At 34.2% G+C, this 17,672-nt stretch overlaps 2 protein-coding genes across 2 annotated transcripts; both read right to left on the reverse strand.

Moving 5' to 3' along the window:
• Positions 1-459: 459 nt before the first annotated feature.
• On the reverse strand, positions 460-11,150 carry LOC126727158 (pantothenate kinase 1-like). Its single transcript, XM_050432691.1, is given in 11 exon segments — positions 460-934; positions 1,643-1,820; positions 1,969-2,081; positions 4,909-5,037; positions 6,193-6,286; positions 6,390-6,472; positions 6,474-6,485; positions 6,591-6,710; positions 7,532-7,648; positions 10,567-10,619; positions 10,980-11,150. Coding segments are annotated over 11 exon segments (1,206 nt in total). The 5' UTR covers positions 11,110-11,150; the 3' UTR covers positions 460-757.
• Positions 11,151-13,487: 2,337 nt separating this feature from the next.
• On the reverse strand, positions 13,488-17,400 carry LOC126728732 (F-box/LRR-repeat protein At3g59190-like). Its single transcript, XM_050434518.1, has 5 exons — positions 17,218-17,400; positions 15,552-15,593; positions 14,141-15,136; positions 13,863-14,015; positions 13,488-13,769 (listed from the first exon to the last, which is right to left on the reverse strand). The coding sequence occupies exons 1-5, from the start codon at positions 17,398-17,400 to the stop codon at positions 13,488-13,490; spliced, it is 1,656 nt and encodes a 551-aa protein (XP_050290475.1).
• Positions 17,401-17,672: the final 272 nt, after the last annotated feature.

Below are 17,672 nucleotides of genomic sequence, written 5' to 3' on the forward strand. Positions count from 1 at the left end.
TGAAACATAATCCAATTACTACTCAACACATGTGCAAGTTGTGCTGTGTGACAAAGTGTCCCTCAGACTTTTCCATCTTTGAGTGAACTGCTTAAAGCAACCCAAAATACTGTCTCCAAGCCAATAGCTTAGCAACTCCCAAACTATGTACGACATATGTTGTTCGGTTAACAATGACTCAACTCGGAGAAAAAACCTGAGGTTGTTCTGCTTCTGCGTGTGGTGCCAAGTTAGGCAGTAAGTAACTGGGCCTACTTGGGCCAAGTTGTATGGTATGAAATAGCATTTGGTGTTAATTCTAGTTTCTACTGCATGTAACAGAATTACAGACACTAGATACCACCTCCAATAATATATGGTCGATGAAAGGCTTACCCCTTACATTAATAGTGATGTTTCTTTGTATATTTATTCACACAAAGAAACATCTTGCATAGCATGCTTATTCTCCTGGACAACTTACAAATTCATGTGAGCTTCATTTAACCAGAGGAAACGTGAGTAATAATAATAAGAATAATAATCTCATGCTGTAGTGTAAAAAAGAAGTTACACACTTAACACTTTTAATCAATAAGTAATACTATATTACCAAATGACCATAGTGTAGTAATCAATATATGTAAGGTTCAACTGTAGACACTGGAGCTCGGTTATAATTTTAAGCCATGGTTGAATCTTTCTTCTTTGATGGTTTTCAGCTTTCAGCCATCTATGTGGAACACCATTCCATATTGTTCATCTAGGAATTTCACCATCATTGGCTTATGTTGCTTGTCTCACAGCTACTGCATAGTTTACTACAGCTACCGCATAGTTTGCATAGTTTACTTTCTAAATTCTTTAACTTTTTAACAAGTGTTGCATTGTCATTTTGTAATCTATCGAGTTCAGTTTTTAGTATCTCGTCCTCTCTATTGAGATGATCTTCCACCTGCAAGCAAAAGGCCATCAACACTCGCAAATTACATTACATCCAGAACTACAATAATAAATGCACTTTTCATTATGAAGAATAAGATTGGTGAAACAGCTTCCTCATAATCATCATTTTAAATTTGACTACACTAAGTATTCAAGCATTTTAGTTACCAATGGCTAACAATTTATCACTTGTAGGGGATTCCACCAGTAGACCTGAACTTAGGATACAGCTTGGCTCTAGTGCTCCAGTGAATTGGACTAAAGCTTAACCCCGAAACTTAATACAAGACTCATACTCGTCCTCATTTAGCTGTTCAATTTTTATTTTTTATAATTGTAGTAAATCATATGTAGATGAGTAAAGCTATCAATAAATTAAACTTCTAAAGCAAAGTGGGTCCAACCATGAATATGATGATTCTCATGTTCCCACTCGCATTCGCATATCCATAAATACAGTGCATGTAGAGTAATGGATAGAAAGACACAACACGCACACAATAGATAGGAAGACACAACACATGCACATGTGTGCGTGTGGAGAGAGAGGCACAGAGAGAGAGAGAGAGATAGAGAGAGAGAGCACATAATTGTACAAGTCTAATCCAGATACACTATAGTTATCTATAAGCATTTCATCTAAATTTAAAATTAATGACAAATGCAAAACAGGTTCATGAACTTCATATACTAGGAAATGGTAGCTGGAATTACTTACTCTCTCCTCTAATTTCCCATGAAATTCTTCACCAACGTCTGAAAGTCTAGAAGAATCATATGCAGTGAGCTTTGGCAATAATATGTTAAGATCGATCTTCTTGTAGTTCAGGAGTGCACCAACAGCTCCTAAGAAACCTTCATGTTGCAAAAACACAGCTGCTACTTGACCTTTAGACCTAAGAAAAAATAGAGAAACATAAGAAAAGGAAACAGATGCTTGATGGCACTTTATATCAAAGGAATAGATTGCTTGATCAAGTTATGACTTTGAAAAAGAATAATTTAAACCACAATCCAAAAGTGAAATAAGTAGCAAACTCTTACCAGAAGTTCAGTCCGTAAGAAATATTATCCATTGTAGAGGCATGTCCTCGAATGTAAGAACCTCCAAAGCAGATTCTCTTAATCCCTAAGGGAGCAGCTACAAGGTAGGATATCTGGAATTTTTGGGAAAATGAAAATTAATGATTTGTCTCATTAAAATGTGGGGACTAAGCTTCAATATGTGTAAAGGAAGTAATACTAATTGTTTTAGCAAATGAGACCATAAAATGAATAACAAAGCATCCAAAAATATGATTTGAAAAAAAATCATGAACAATTGTTTGTAGGAAACTTCTCTTTAGAGATTGGCATGTCAAACACCTAAGGACACAACAATTGAGTTCCACCACACTTGACATTCATTTGAGACTTATAGAAGAATTTGCTAGAGAGCGGTGGTTCCTGCTGCAAACAGTTTCTTGGTTTACAGTTCCTGGTCAGCAATGAGCTATACCAATACTGGCACAGAAGTAGCTGGAAGATTTTGAGCATCCTCTGAAAAGTCATTGGCCAATGTAGACCCTCTTGACTCTGTTAAAGAAACTCCACCAGAATCACGTTGGGAAACACCAAAAAGCCACCACCATAACTCATAGCTGCCGACTAGAGCTTCAGTCACGGACCATCAACCCACAAGAACTCAAGGCCCACAAGACCATTGACTTGTGTCATCAAATCACCGGCTTGAGCTTCAGCCGCGTCAACAAGTGCCACTGCAAGAACTCATGAATTCCACAGAGAGAAAGGGGGAGGGTGAGAGATTGGAGAATGTAACCATTAACAAGTTTCGGAAACCCAGTTCTAATATTTATAAAAGTGACGCCTTTGTAGCAAAACCAAAAAAAGGGGGATCTGAAAACACCAAAACGGTGTACTCAAAAAAAAAAAAAAAAAAAAAAAAGGTTTGCACGTTAATTTTGAGAACACAATTTTTAAGTTGGGTTTCTAAAACACTTGTAAACTCCAACTATATTTAACTCTCCTATGACTTCTATTAAGTTCAATGGTAAGAACTACCTGTATTGGGCCTAATTGAAATATTTTTTGAAGTAAAGGGCTTATTCAATCACCTCTTGTATGACAAGCCAATAAGTCATTATCCTCCGCATCTATGATCAATGCAACCAACTCAGATGGCTTGTCTACCTTCACTATATATGTTTTACCTAGAAAAGTCTTTGGGATCAAGAGAATCACCTAATCATGTCTCTGATGCCTTATAGTATAGAACCCAACCTTAGGGTTACTTTGTTGCACTTATAATCTATGAAGGCTATCTGGGAGCAGGTATGTGTTGTATGATGTTTGCAAGTGATATTTCAATCTTGAACAAGGTAATCAGAGTTTGGAAATATATTATTCAGAAGTCATGGGAGTCCTCGAGGAAAGAAACATGTATCAACCACTCATGACAGACCTCTGACATATGGAGAAACACCAATTTGCATAAAATAATTTTTCAATAGGTCTACAGGCATGAGTCCGTTTAAAGTTGTGCATGCTTATAACCTTAGGAAGTCTTTAGATCTCCCCATGTCCCCACATGTTCATGTCTCTGAGTTGGTAGAAGAATTTACACATCACGTTCATGACTTGCATCATAAGATCATCAAACAAATTCACGCGAGTTATTCAATATAAATTACAGGCGAATTCATGTCAATGTCACTTGGAATTAACATAGGGATTAAGTCATTGTTCATATTAGGCCCAAGCAGTTTCCCTCCAGAACCATTAGGAGATTGCAAACTGTGTACTAAAGCAAGTTGGATCAATGCGTATGCCATTGATATTCCATCTGACTATGGTATTACCTTGAATTTTTATGTTGTGGATTAGGTTACTTATAATGGTCTGGCAAGCATACCAAATGATCCTTTTGATAAACCAACCCAGGACACAATTGCCTATCCTATCCCCAATTCAACCTTATTAAACGTTCCAAATGCACATGAAGAATCTATTGGTGCCATTTTAAATGAGAAGATTGTTTTCACTGGAGATTGAGATGTTCAGTGTTTTTTTGGTACGCAGACAAGGATGCCTAGAGTCATATTGTACTTGAATCACCAAAGAGAAGCTGCAACAGCTTGATTGTGACCTGTAAGAACACTACCAGATTGACACAATTGCCAATCGTATCCCTAGTTCGACCTCATTAAACCTTCCATCCCTAGAGTTGATGGGAACACGAGATTTATGCTTATTTGAATTGTGAGATTTTTCTTTGGGAACATTGAGATATTGTGCTTATTTGAATTTTGAATTAGTTTGACTTTTATTTGATTGAGGATTTTATGGGATTGTATTTATGGCATGGTTATATCTTAATCCTGGAAAGCCTTTTTATTTTTAAAAATTGGGTCCTTTAATCATTTGGGACATTGAATTTTGAGTTGAGTTTTCTTAATAGCTTAGTGGTGATTCCAACCAGCCCCAAGTGATGAAGTCTAGGGTTTTAGCTCATTAACCTCATTTCACCCTCACTTTCTATTTATGCTTATACTAGAGCTCCATCAATATGACAACTAATTGAATTAAATATTCCTTATCGTTCACACACTATGTTTGAAAATATTTGTAGTTTCTAAAGTCATTTTCTTGTCTAATCCTTTGTATAGCAAGAAGCCAAGTCCCTGATATATTCACAAGTCACAATAGCAAGGATTCTGGGTAAATTTTATTTTATTTTATTTTTTTAATTTTTCATCTAGGCAGTAAATTACCATAGAAATTCAAGAAATAATTTAGAAAATGTCCAGGTCAAACATAATGCATGGGGAATTTGGCAGTGATGGCTGCCACAGCCATTAATTTGTGATACTAAAATTTTCAGCAATTGCTCCCAAGGGACATTTCACAAAAAGATTTATAGCTAGAAAGTGAAATCTCTTCTATGCCATGAAACAGTTCTACTTCCATTACAGATCAAGAAATCACCTGTGCAATAAGGTACGTGAAATTTCTCAAAAGACTTGCGGCCATATCCTCAGCTTTATATCCTGAGAGCTTTTTGTTACCATTGACCTTTCCAAAGCAAGAAGCAATGGCAGAAGCTGAAAGATTATGCTGTAATTGAAGAAATTGTAAGATCATCAATAGTATAGGGATATTACTAAAAATAATTGAGATACTATCTACACATAAGACCAGAAATCAATTTAACAGAACTATTGATATACTGTATACATCATACAGAGGACAGGAATGTTCACTGAGCAGAAATAATGTCCTATATCTTTGAAATTAACCATCGGAAGCAAACTTGCATAATATTAAATTAAGTTCAATTTTAATCTCTAAACTATCAAAAGTTCTACTTTCGTCCTTAAACAATTTAAAACATTGCATTTTATTTCCTTTTGTCCACCTCCATTAACTTTCTATCCTACATGTCAAACAAAATGCCTAGGTGGCATTACTCTTTTTACTTTTTGCATTTTTTTTTTAAAGTAAAGGAGGCAGGTTTGAACCCGTGACATGGGAATTAGGGGGTGGACAAAGGTTGCATTTGGACTACAAGCCCATTGGCCCCTAGGTGGGATTACTTAATTTGACATGAAGCACTAGATTGCCAAAATTATTTATAAAAAAAACCTTAATATGACATGGGCCAAAGCATTAAAAAAAAAGGTGTTACGACAAGCGGCATGACTTCATTTGTCGCTCAACGATAAGATTTATTTCTTTCTTTCACTAACCACATTTTCTCGGCAATCAAACACAACATAAAATCAAAATTCACACACTTGATACGACTGTCTTTGGTTGCTAGAAAATGTGGGAAATGAAAGGATTTTTTTCTTCTTCTTATAGTCTTATACAGCTGCAAAAGCTACATATCATAATCACCCATAAAACAAAAGGACAAGACGGTGCACACATAGAAACACGAAGAGAGTCTATGAGAATGAATGGAAGCAAGGAAATATAGAAAAATAAATAAAATCTACAATATATAGCATTAAGGTTATATTTTAATTGAATTAAGTTAATTCTTATATAGAGGTCCTAAGGTTCAATATTGTTACGGTATGCTTGATTAATGAAATTCTTGCTGTAATTTTTCCAATGACTTGATATTGATTCAAAGCAACCTAGGTACTAACTTTTAATTTTTGTTTGGTGCTGAAACCCTAAGCGCTGATTCCTCAATTTATTTTATCTTATTGATATTTTTACTTACAATTGAATTAATCAGAATTTTATGTTGCATCAAATTACCTCAGGATAACCTGTATCCCCATAAATATCTCCAACTGTTAAATCCAGTGCTCGATTATCTCCGTGCTGACTGATTTCTAACAACTCATCATAACTAGTGAAAAAGGAAAGAAAGAAAGAAAAGAATTGAGGTCATGAGATTAAAAGCATAAGTAGACTGAAGAAAAATTACTTTCCTGTCTGAGTTATTGGATTACCTCTGGCAATTTGTTAGTAAACTTGCAAAACCAAAAATGGTGCCACCACCGAATTGAGTACCAGTTACACGTTCGAATTTTTTTATTTCCAGTGACCTATGTGAGGTTAACATTTATGTATAATGAAAATATGCATTCTGGAATATAATAAAAAAAATTAAAAAGTGACAGAAGATTCAAAAGAAAAGGAATAGGAATTACCTTGATAATACTAACACCAGAACCTATATTCACAAGTAGGTAAGGAAATAAATCACAGTGATCAATGTTTACATATGTCTTCTTTCCACTAATGTGTGTGAAAGCTTCTTGGTCAATTTCCTGCTAGAGAAAAAAAAAATCGAAAGTAATTTTATTGAGTGAAATCATTTGAATGGCTAAAAGAGTAAGGGCATCACATACCAATGCAATGCATATATACATTATCAAAATCAGGAATCTACTTTAAGCAATGGGCATCGGTGTTTCAGAAATTGACTGAAGTATCAAAAGAAATATAGATCCATGAAAGGCACTTGAAAAGAATAAGTATGAATGAAAAGCTTGAAGACATTAAATTTAAATTTAACATTTATAAAAGAAATTTTGATTTTTTTTTTCTCAAAGATAGGTTCAAATATTAAAACAAATAACTAATGCTGCACAGAGAAAAGACAAAAATAAATAAATAAATAAATAAATAAGAAAGGAGTTAATACTGTCTTGTTCCTAAGTATTCTCCGAAAATGCCTGTGAAACCATTCACAATAAAGATCTCTGAGACAAAAGTGGCAAAGCATCAACTTGATAATTCCATCCCCTCAAAATTCTCAAACCAATTTCCACAAACCAAGAGTCATGACCAACTGAGTGTCCTCACTTTATAATCTCCCTCTGTTATCTCCAGCCCACATAGATAAATATAAATTTCACACATTCCTTAGAGGCAGAGAAAAAATCACAAAAGGATTTTCCCAGATTCTCTTTATCTCCTGAGGTTCTGATGAGCATTGTTATGCAGAATTGAATGAGGGAATGAAGGAAAGTGAGGTTAAAGCGGATCTCATTAGAACAATTTGAAACCACAATGCATGTAGAAAAGATCCAAGGAAACTCAATAGAAAATCATCAAATCACCATAAGGGATGTTGGTGCAATTTTACCTGTAGTAAGAAATTAGCACCAGCAACAGTGCTAGCTATTTCATCCACTATATCAAAAGTAATGTCGAGTCTATCTCTGAAAACATCAGCATATTTATATGCTCCACCACTTGTGGCCTATGTGAATAGGAAAAAAGTAATTAAAAAAAAAAAGTTATACAAACAAGGAATAAAGTTCCAAAAACCATATTAGTAGTATTTACTAAAATCAGTTGCAACTGGGTAGCAATATAATGGGAATGTAAATATTAAGATTTCAATATAATTATCTTCTGTTAATTTTTTTAAAAATATTGTCAGAATTGGCTAAATTCATCCCTCAAATGCAAGGTTAATTATCAAAAAGAATTTGATTAGTTATTCAAGAGATTTTACAAGGATTGGAAAGTGGTTCTCCTCAAACTCTTCAATCAAAAGTAGCATGTATGTGAAATAGCGCTTCAGGGTATGAGTTAAAAAATCAATTATCAATGAAGTTCACAAATGGAAAGACATTAGTAGAATAACAATTAACGGGACAATCAATCCTTCACAAAAATTTAGCAAAACCAAAAGCACAAATAAGACACTTCAGCCTTCCATTATCAACACCTAGCGAGCTATGCATATTTAAATTTCAAGGGGTGGTGCAAGCAGAACCCAATAAATCCGAGGTAGTTCAGAGAAATAAAGGAAAAACGTATTACTCCTTCCCCATAAAGCTTACAGGCCTTGAACTGGAAAATTAAAAATAAAAATAAGCTCAAGTGCTTCTTGGGCCAGAACTTTTAGACCCAGTTTGCCTTTCATCTATAAAAGTCAGTTCCTGCACTGAACCTTGCAACTCTATCTGCTTTTCTCCTAGTTACAAGGTCAATAGGAACCTATATCTAGATTTCTAAAATCTAAAGTAAAAAAGATTACAATACCCATAGTGAAATTTTAGCCAATTATCTATAGAAGATCTCCATAAAACATAACTTCACTGACTAATGAGACCCATCATGTAAATACTATTGGGTCAGTTCATGAGGAAACACTAAATTCCCTTACAAACCTCTGATATCTCCTATCACAATCAGATTATTTTCCTTTTCTCAAATCTCTCTCTCACCACTCTTCTTTTCTCTCCTTCAAACCTAATACCTCATTCTTCACAACTTAATTAGCATCATCAAAACTACTTGTGGTGAGAATGTGAGACAGAACCTCAGGCATATCTCATGTTATGTGGTTCTAAAGCAATGAACAAAAATAATTGTGGGGGGGGAGGTGGGGGGGGGGGGGGTGGCGGGAGGGGAAGAGATGTGTACAAAATTGTTCATTTCTGCTTATGTAGACTAAATTCATCAATCAGATGAGGACAAATATCAACTATACAGAGAACAGTTCATGGAGATGAAGCAAAAAAAAATGGAAGTAAATAGACTTGGGAGGGTCATGTCCTAATGTATTACTAATTGTCTTCCTTGTTTTGTGGTTGATAGAACAATAAACTCCTACATTCCAGTTTTCATCAACCTATCAAAAAATAAATAAATAAATAAAGAGATATCTAAGATAAGGTAAAAAAATCACACAGGGGTGGGTGGGGGGGAGGAGTGCAGAGACTTAGTCTCCCATGAAAATAAGCTGTGGGGTTTGGAAAGAATCAATGATGTTCATGCTAAAAAACTCAATACTTGAAAGTAGTCTGAGATTTTTATTTATTTATTATTTGGATTTTTGGTTCCAACTATTCAGCATGAGAGAACCCAAAAAACAGTTACCATAATGCTTATTGGTCAACTTGGTTATGATTAATAAACTAGCATGGAAACACTAAGAAAAGATCCTAAAAGGATAGTAGATAAAAGCAAACATGGACAAATAAGTTCAAGCAAGGATCATGTTACATCAAGAAATCAGGAGTGATATTGCTAAAAAAACAAGCAGCAATTGATATAGCTTCAGTCCAAGAAGAATCAAAGAACATCCAAAGAAAATAAGAAGGCGCTGAAGCCTATAATCTTTGGTTTTTTTGTAACTGGCACAATCATTTTAATCCCTATCTTAAAGTAATAGAAAGTTATAACGCCATATGCATTACTGCACTTCAGCAGAATACAGACACATATGAATGAGCCATCAACTTTGCAAGTTTTTTTGCTTGGAGAATAGTAACCTATTGGTGAAACTTTGAAAATGTGTTTGTGTCTGGGGGGGGGGGGGGGGGGGGGCGCACGCGGGGGGCTGGGGGTGTGTGTATGTTTGTGTACCTAAGAATGGTATAATTGCTATGGCAAACTTGACAAAGTACTAGAATCAAAGTTCTAATATGCCAACACTCTCATCCAAGTGAACAGCGATGAAAGGCAAGATACTATAGTCATAAAGGAAAGATACTAGTTCTGCATATAGAACATAAAATGTCATTAAAATTTTGTCTAAGATTTTATTTAAGGCATCTCAGGCAACCTCCCTTACTAGAAAACTATGGACTGAATTACGTTATGGCATTCTAGAACATTTGAAACTAAACGATTTTGCTTCTCAGTTGTATTACACTACTCAAGCATTTAAAAACACATGATTTCAGTGAGAATAAGAAAAAAGTATAACGCAAGGAGCACAATCAATTTTATTTCATAATTTATTATTTTTCCATGTCATTTTTGAATTTTGAACATGTTTTTTTTTTTTTAATTTGATCTATAATGTTGAGGATTTTATAGGATGTTTTTCAGCCTATCAAAAAGACTCTCTAGAAATAATTTGAGACTTGGCAATACAAATTTAACTTTTCTGATTGGGGAATGTTTCTCTTGCTTGTGGTCATTCCAAGCACCCTTAGGCCTTAGGTGGTGAAGCCTAAGGTTTTCAGGAAAAGTCTGGTGGTGAAGCTTAAGATTTGTTCGTGCTATCTTATTTTCCCTAATTTCTATTTTCCAAACTAATCTGTCCTGCATCAGAGAAATTTCCACACAAGTTTGGCAATGTCTACAAAGTACAAACATAAGAAGAGAATACTCATCAAACTATTGCACACACAGAACAAGTCCAAGCATGAAGTTTACCTTAATAGTCATATTTTTGTGAAATCCGGTTGGTTGCACATCTGAACTCTCTCCTGAAAATGAAAAATTTATCAACTTTAAGAAACTATACACATTGTAAGACCAACTATCAAAATAGGTTAATATCATCATCACAGAAAATTGGAAAAAATAAAAAAAAATCAAAAGGGTTCAAGGTTAAGAAACACAATTGCTAATTTTATAGTTTGATTTTGAAAGTGGCGTGTTCCAATTTGCTAAATTAGTAAAGTCTATTATCGTTGAATAAAAAATCTGGGGTTCAAAGTTCAAAACCCGCTTACAGCAAAAACCAACTGGTCTATTGGTTTGACTATAAAGAGAAATGATCATGTGTTAGATGCAATAGGTTGAAATTCTGTCAAAAAAGTATAGTTTGAAAGTGGAAATCGTACCAGCAAAAAAGAGGCGTTGAGAGTGAAGAAACTGAATCCATTGATTGAGAAATTTAGTCTCAAACTTAACGAAATTTAGGGTCCCATCAAGAGTATGGCACTCTATTGAACCATCGCTGCAGCTTGTCATGCACTTCTTGTTCTCCCTTACAAGGTATACTACTTTAACAAGTGTTCCTGAACTCAGAAACAAAAGCCAGTACTTAAAAAAATAGTTAAAAACTTTCATATTTAGAAAACAAAACAGGGAATCTAGCAATAAGAAAAAGCATTTCAAAAACCAATAAATAAAGCAAATTATTACCTCCAATATCTAGAGATATAAGGGAGCTATCATTATCAATGGGAAGTTTGGGAAAAAGTAGTGTTGGATTTTGGTGATTGAATGGTTGCTGCTGAGTGATTAGACCATTGAATCTAAACCCCTCCACCTCCTCTAGTTGTTGACACTTGGAGCGTTTCATGGCAATGTACCTACACTACAAAAATTCTGTATTGTGGATTTGGGAATTTTTTAGATATGTTTAGGATTGAATTTGAACCAATGACGAATGATGATCGAACTAAGACACCAATTGATTTTTAAGGTTTGAACTTAGAACCCAGTTCTCTTATTTGCAACAAAAGACTTTACGCAATCTTTCTAACAACTTGTTAAGATATATACAACAAAAGATTTTACCGAACACTTGTTAGATATGCCGTTATTTGGATTGGGAGAAGCTACTGGCCAAGGAATGGGCCCTACGCAATCTTTCTTTCTTTTTTTTTGGGTGGTTCTTTGTATTTTCCTTTTCTTTTTTCTTTTTTCTTTTTTCTTTTCTCTTTTTTGGGATTTTTTTAACCAATCTTAAAATTAAAAAAAAAAAAAATAGAGGAAGGCCAGAATGAATTTTGAGAAGGATACATATAATTATTTTTTTTCTCAAGTCACTAAATTTTAGTATGATTCATGATTTTTTCAACACTATTTCAGCAATATTCATGAAAACCTGAAATATTCATGAAAACTTTAAAAAGTAAGTGTGCCTTAGCTTTGCCACCAAACAGGTTTGCTTCAAGATAATATCTCTTGAATCCACCGGAAGATAAAAGAAGAATTTTTCAGAAATTTTATTAATGAGAAAACCGCAATGCCTTAGAGGCTGCAATTTAGGAAAATGAACCCTAGAACTACCGACTGTATTCCTTAAGATGGCTAAAAGACATTGAAAATTGTAATTTGTGTTAGGAAAATTGACCAAAAAATGCATAATTGAGAAAATTACAAAATCAAATTTTGACAAAAACGACTAATTAAAGGCCTATGTAAAGGAATTTGTCTGACAAGCAATGTAGGTCATTGCTGATCTAATAGTTAATGAGTTTTGAGCCTCATGATTATTCCCTTCATCTCATTAAATTTCACGCCAATGATTTCCTCTAGTACTTAGCTACTTTCTGGATTTCTTGCGTGTTGTCTTCTAGTGATCACCCTATACAAAGAAAGTTTGTATTGTTTGTACTACATCAATAAACTTTTGTGCATGGGTAATCAAAATTAGTTCTTTTCTATATATTTCTCCTAATGTTTTTAAGTTTTCTTTGGCAATACTGATGGACTAATAATCAGAGAATTTGCATGATATGATATTTTATAATACCCATATTTTGTATTTATAATCTTGTCAATTTTTGTTAAGGGCAAGACTTAATTACATTATTTAGGTGTCGTTCCTTAAGTTCTCTTAAAATTCTGGCATATGGCTTTTTTCTCATGGAATGAAAGATTATTTTCTAATTAAGTAGCCACATTACTGAATTTTAAAAAAGGAACCTAAAGAATAGTACCTAAAGTACTATACATAAGTTTTGTCCTTTTGTGAATATTAACCTGATCAATTTTCAAAGAATTTCCTTCAAGCAAAAGTGCATAAGTAGGAATGATATCACCAAGTTTAATAATTAAGCGATGCTCGAAACACAACAAATTTACAAATTTTACTGCATAAGTTTTACATATAAGGTGTCACAAATAAATAAATCAAACAATCATTTTGCTGAATCACTCCCTAATTCGGCATTATTTTACCCAACTTCCTCTCTCTCCTAAATAACATCACACCTGCCAGAATATATTCTACCTGTACCAAAAAAAATTTCGAGTATTAGAATATATTCTACCAAGTAGTAGATCCACATCCAAGTAATTTAAGGTCAACAGCAACTGACCATGTAATATAAATTTTCAGCCTAGATGTTTGATGGAAACTAAATTTTGCATTGCACATCACAAGGGTGATGCCTGAAGCTCTCAAAACATGAACTGTACAGCTTGAAATAGTTGAAGCTACTTGGGAATCAGATTGCAAAAAGAAATAAAGAAAGAATCACAAAATCTGGTAGGATAACAAAGGCGAGAGGTAAATTATATAACTAGTTACAAAGTATGCCATTATTTTTCATATGTCAGATAGCATAATATGGAAACTTGAGAATGGTGATCTACAATTGAAACACAAGAAACATTCAGCAGAAAAATATTGAACAACTTGACCCTTTGGGGAACGACAGTATTTGTGCAGAAATTTCCTTTAGCTTCATTATGTCCCCACTGCATTCGAAATCAAATGCATCAAACGAAATGCTAATCCTCTTCAAAACTAACGCAATTTTAAGCAAAATCTTTATTGCATGAATCTCTTTTTCATCTCCAGATAAGCCAAAAATATTGATAGTCTTGAGGTGGGTCATGAGACATGAAGGCACTCGATCCAATATTGAATCATAAATTCCATGATATGTAATCCCCTACATGGTTAACAAACAACACAAAGTTAGTGCAGTGGCAATTCAACAGTGGTCAAGGCACTGTATCAAAAATTGCAGTTCATAAAAAGTTACCATTGCTAGTTCAAGAAAGTCAAGACAAGGAGAGTTCCGAAGTATGGTCAGTAGACGAGAAAATTCAATTGGTAATTCACTGCCCAAAGTGAGACTGGTCAAATTGTTGAAAACAGGAAGAAGGGGAAATAACTCCTCTGCATAATTGAGAACCTACAATAACACAAAACACCACCATTAAAAAGTTTCAGGTGAGCCTCTTAATAAGTGAATAGATAAAAGGAATCCTTGCTACAAAGGGATTCATTTACACAAGTAATTAGCAGTTGTGAACATACCTCGAGAGAACTAACCTGTAGTCTCAGCTTTTCTACATTACCGAGCCCATCTAGAAGCTTATATAGATGATGAGCATCTTGAACATCTACGTAGAAATCTTCATCATCTCTTTGAAAGACTTCAATAGATGCATCAACAACTGAGGATGAATTTAATAAGCAGAAATCATTTAGGTGGTCACCACTGAAAGAAAAAGATTCCAAACTATTTCCAAAAATCTTAACTTGACAACTGTTTGATTCATTCTGACCATCTGCGTCAGCATTCAGGTCATCTTTATTCTCATTTGCATCACTAATATGTAGAATTCGAAGCATTGGAGGAGCGATATACACAGCCTTGACATTATTCCAAATGCAGTCAATTATAAATAACTCCTCCAGAATTGGGCAACCTGAGAAGAGCTGTTGTGTTGAATTATCATCCGGAAATATAACTTCCATAAGAATCAATTTCTTGAGACTTGGAAAACTGACACTTGTAGTAGGGAGTTTGAGGTAATGGAACATGGAAAGTGTCAACTCTTTTAATGATTCACATGTAAATAAGCGAGGCGTCAATTCTAATGATTCCTGAAAGTTTGCAAGACCCAAATATAACACCTGAACCTTATGCTTCACAACAGCACTTATCCATGAATTAATGCGATGTGTTTCACATTCCACATCACATGAAAGAGAGAAATCTTTTATATTTGAGGAATCACGAAGTGCAAGCGCTCTTTGTACAAAATTCATGAGCATCGTCTTCCTATCCGGTTCCTCTTCATAAAACTCGAGTTTGGGAATGGATGTCCATAGGTATTGCCATCTTTTCGATAATATGCTTGTTCTGACAGCATCTTTGGTTGATAGGTATGACAAAATGTGCTCAAGAATTGCATCTGGTAAGTTGTCAATACCGTTTCTGCTCTTAATAGCATTCTGTTTCTTTCTGAACTTTATCTTCTTGACATTTTTTAATTCAAAACTTACATCCATTATTTGATGATTTTCCTACACCACATTACCCATTGTCAGATTTGTCTTTAGAATTCATAACAGCCCCTTTTGAGTTCTAAAATAAAATATAGATTCCTAAAACAATTTTTATGAACTCCTATCATGGAAAACTAATAAAACAAAAATTAAACATTCTAAATCCAACCCAACTTTTTATTATTATTATTATTGATCTGTTTGCCACAACAAATAGAAGAAAAACTAAAGCAAACCTCAATAGTGAATGCTAATCTATCACCCCATGTATTTAACAATTATCCTGAATTCATCCAATAAAATTGAGAACCCATCCAAGAAATTCATTCAATAATGGAAACCACCATTACCATCAAAACTAAGTTCAGAGACCCACATAGCAATTTTTACTTATTTAAGCACAAAACAGAAAGAAACATAGTATAGAACTGACCTGAAAGCACCCTGGTATGTAGTCTGGATGTTGACCCAATTCCTGAAAGTACAAAATGTAGATTTTGTTATGGATTTATTCGTACCCAAGTTTAAGTATCTTCCTCTCTGTCTTCTATAACTGACTTAACTGTTCCAAAAATCATAACTGTGGAATGGTATTGGACATTTGGTGGGCTTTTTAATCGTAGGTTCTTGGCTGAAAAATATTTATTATCAAGTGTACCATATAACATGTATGCAAAATAAGTGTATCAACATTTCATTATCCTTCTCAAAAAAAAAAAAAAAAAAAAAAAAAATCATTATCAAATGTTATCCAAAAAAAAAACCATATCAACATATTGCTACTATTAGGGTATTAGTGGGTGGTTATTTTTGTGTACTTTTCTCTTATTTGCGAGAAGTGCTACATCTCTATGATATTTTTATGACACTTTCATAGCAAATTATAAGTTATTCGTTGTTATTAGTTTTAATTTAGAAATGTGTTACGTCTACAACATTTTTACAACAAATCATAAGTTGTTAGTTGTTATTAGTTTAAATTTGAACCTGACAGTAAAATTACTTTTTGGCCTAACAATAACAACTAGTAACAACCTACCACTTATGATTTATTGTGAAAATGTTGCAAAAATATCATGTACATATCATTTCTCTTTAATTTAAATCTGTCTTGTAAATTACTTTTTTGCCTACTAATAATAATCAGTAACATTTGCCTTTTCAAATTTATTGTGAAAATTTTGTGGATATAACATTTCTGTTTATTTATTGGACTTTGATACAAACCCGACGGTTGATAACAAATAGTCTCTTTTCATGTTTAGATTTGCGATTGGGTTTGATAGGACGACAGTGAATGGTCCCTTTCTATTAATGGTTTCGAAACTTAGAAAGGCCTTACAGAAGGATGACGACTTCGGCTCTAAAGTAAATAGGCATTTCATTTTGGGTTACTGACACCAATCACATTGTTACCACAATATAAAGTCGCCTCTACAAATGTTAAAAACAAATGAGATCTTTTTACTCATTCTGGACTTTCAGTCAGGTCCACGTTTTTTACTTGGGAGGCACGGTCGGTCTTTTTTTATTTTATGTGTGTAGAATTCAATATGATTTAAGTTATAAAATAGATTAGCAATGAATTCTTTTGTGTCTAGGCATAGCAAAAGGTTAAGACTTGGCAATGAGAAGTAGGAAAAAGCAACAACTATAAATACAATAGTTTCTCAAAAAAAAAAAAAAAAAAACTACAAATACAATAAATGCACAAGTTCAATTGGTAATAATAAGTAGGAAAATACCTCACCAGCAGTTTGAAGTGTTATTAGTAATATGCTTTCCACCTTTAAAAAGGGATAGAGTATGTACATTCTACAATGGAATGAAGAGTAATTATTAGGTGTTTTCGGAACATTGTGACACAGCACTCCTTCTGTCTTTCATTTGCCTTGTATTGAAGATTTCACTAATTAAATTTATTGTGAGATCTATCATAAATATGAGACAAGGGAGAGCCATGTCACCATGCTCCTAGAGGTAAAATTCAAGTATATCATATCTCAAGTAGTGTGTTTTCGTTTAAGTATATCATTTCTCAAGTAGTGTGTCACCATGATCCTAGAGTCCATCCTCGTCCTTAGTTCCTCTTGAAGGACCTCTAATGGAACCCTAGGAACCCCGAACGTGTATTGCTCATCCGTAGCGTTCCCTCCACTACTATTACTATCACTACTGCTACTATTACTACCACTAGAGCCACTATCACTAGAGATATCATGATACTCATCTATCTCCCTATTATCACTATTGCTAGACAAAGACACTATGATTTCAGACATTTTGAAAAAACTCAAGGAAAACCTAAAGACGAGATGGAGAAGATACCTGGCTCTAAACGAAGAAGGCCTAAGGACACAGGAAGACTTCTAGATAGGAATGGCAACAGGCGGGTTTCTTTATGCCCGGATCCGACTTGCGGGCCTATACCCGGCTTGTTTAATAAACGGGTTTTTTTGTTGCTGGGCTTGTCGGCGACGATTTTCTTGGATCTTGTTTTCTAGGCTTGGTTTTGGCTGTGGTGGCTTGGGTGAGTAGTCAGTTTTGGGTGCTT

Source organism: Quercus robur, chromosome 5 (genome assembly GCF_932294415.1).
Source record: "Quercus robur chromosome 5, dhQueRobu3.1, whole genome shotgun sequence".
Lineage (NCBI taxonomy): Eukaryota > Viridiplantae > Streptophyta > Magnoliopsida > Fagales > Fagaceae > Quercus > Quercus robur.

Bases quoted from the DNA above. Each gene is read 5' to 3' on its own strand.
- LOC126728732 (XM_050434518.1), bottom strand. From the start codon at position 17,400: ATGTCTGAAATCATAGTGTCTTTGTCTAGCAATAGTGATAATAGGGAG. The intron at 14,016-14,140 runs GTATGTTCACAA...GTGTTATTGTAG, and splicing joins TACAGGTTAGTTCTCTCGAG to GTTCTCAATTATGCAGAGGA. The intron at 13,770-13,862 runs GTAACTTTTTAT...TTAACCATGTAG, and splicing joins ACTTTCTTGAACTAGCAATG to GGGATTACATATCATGGAAT.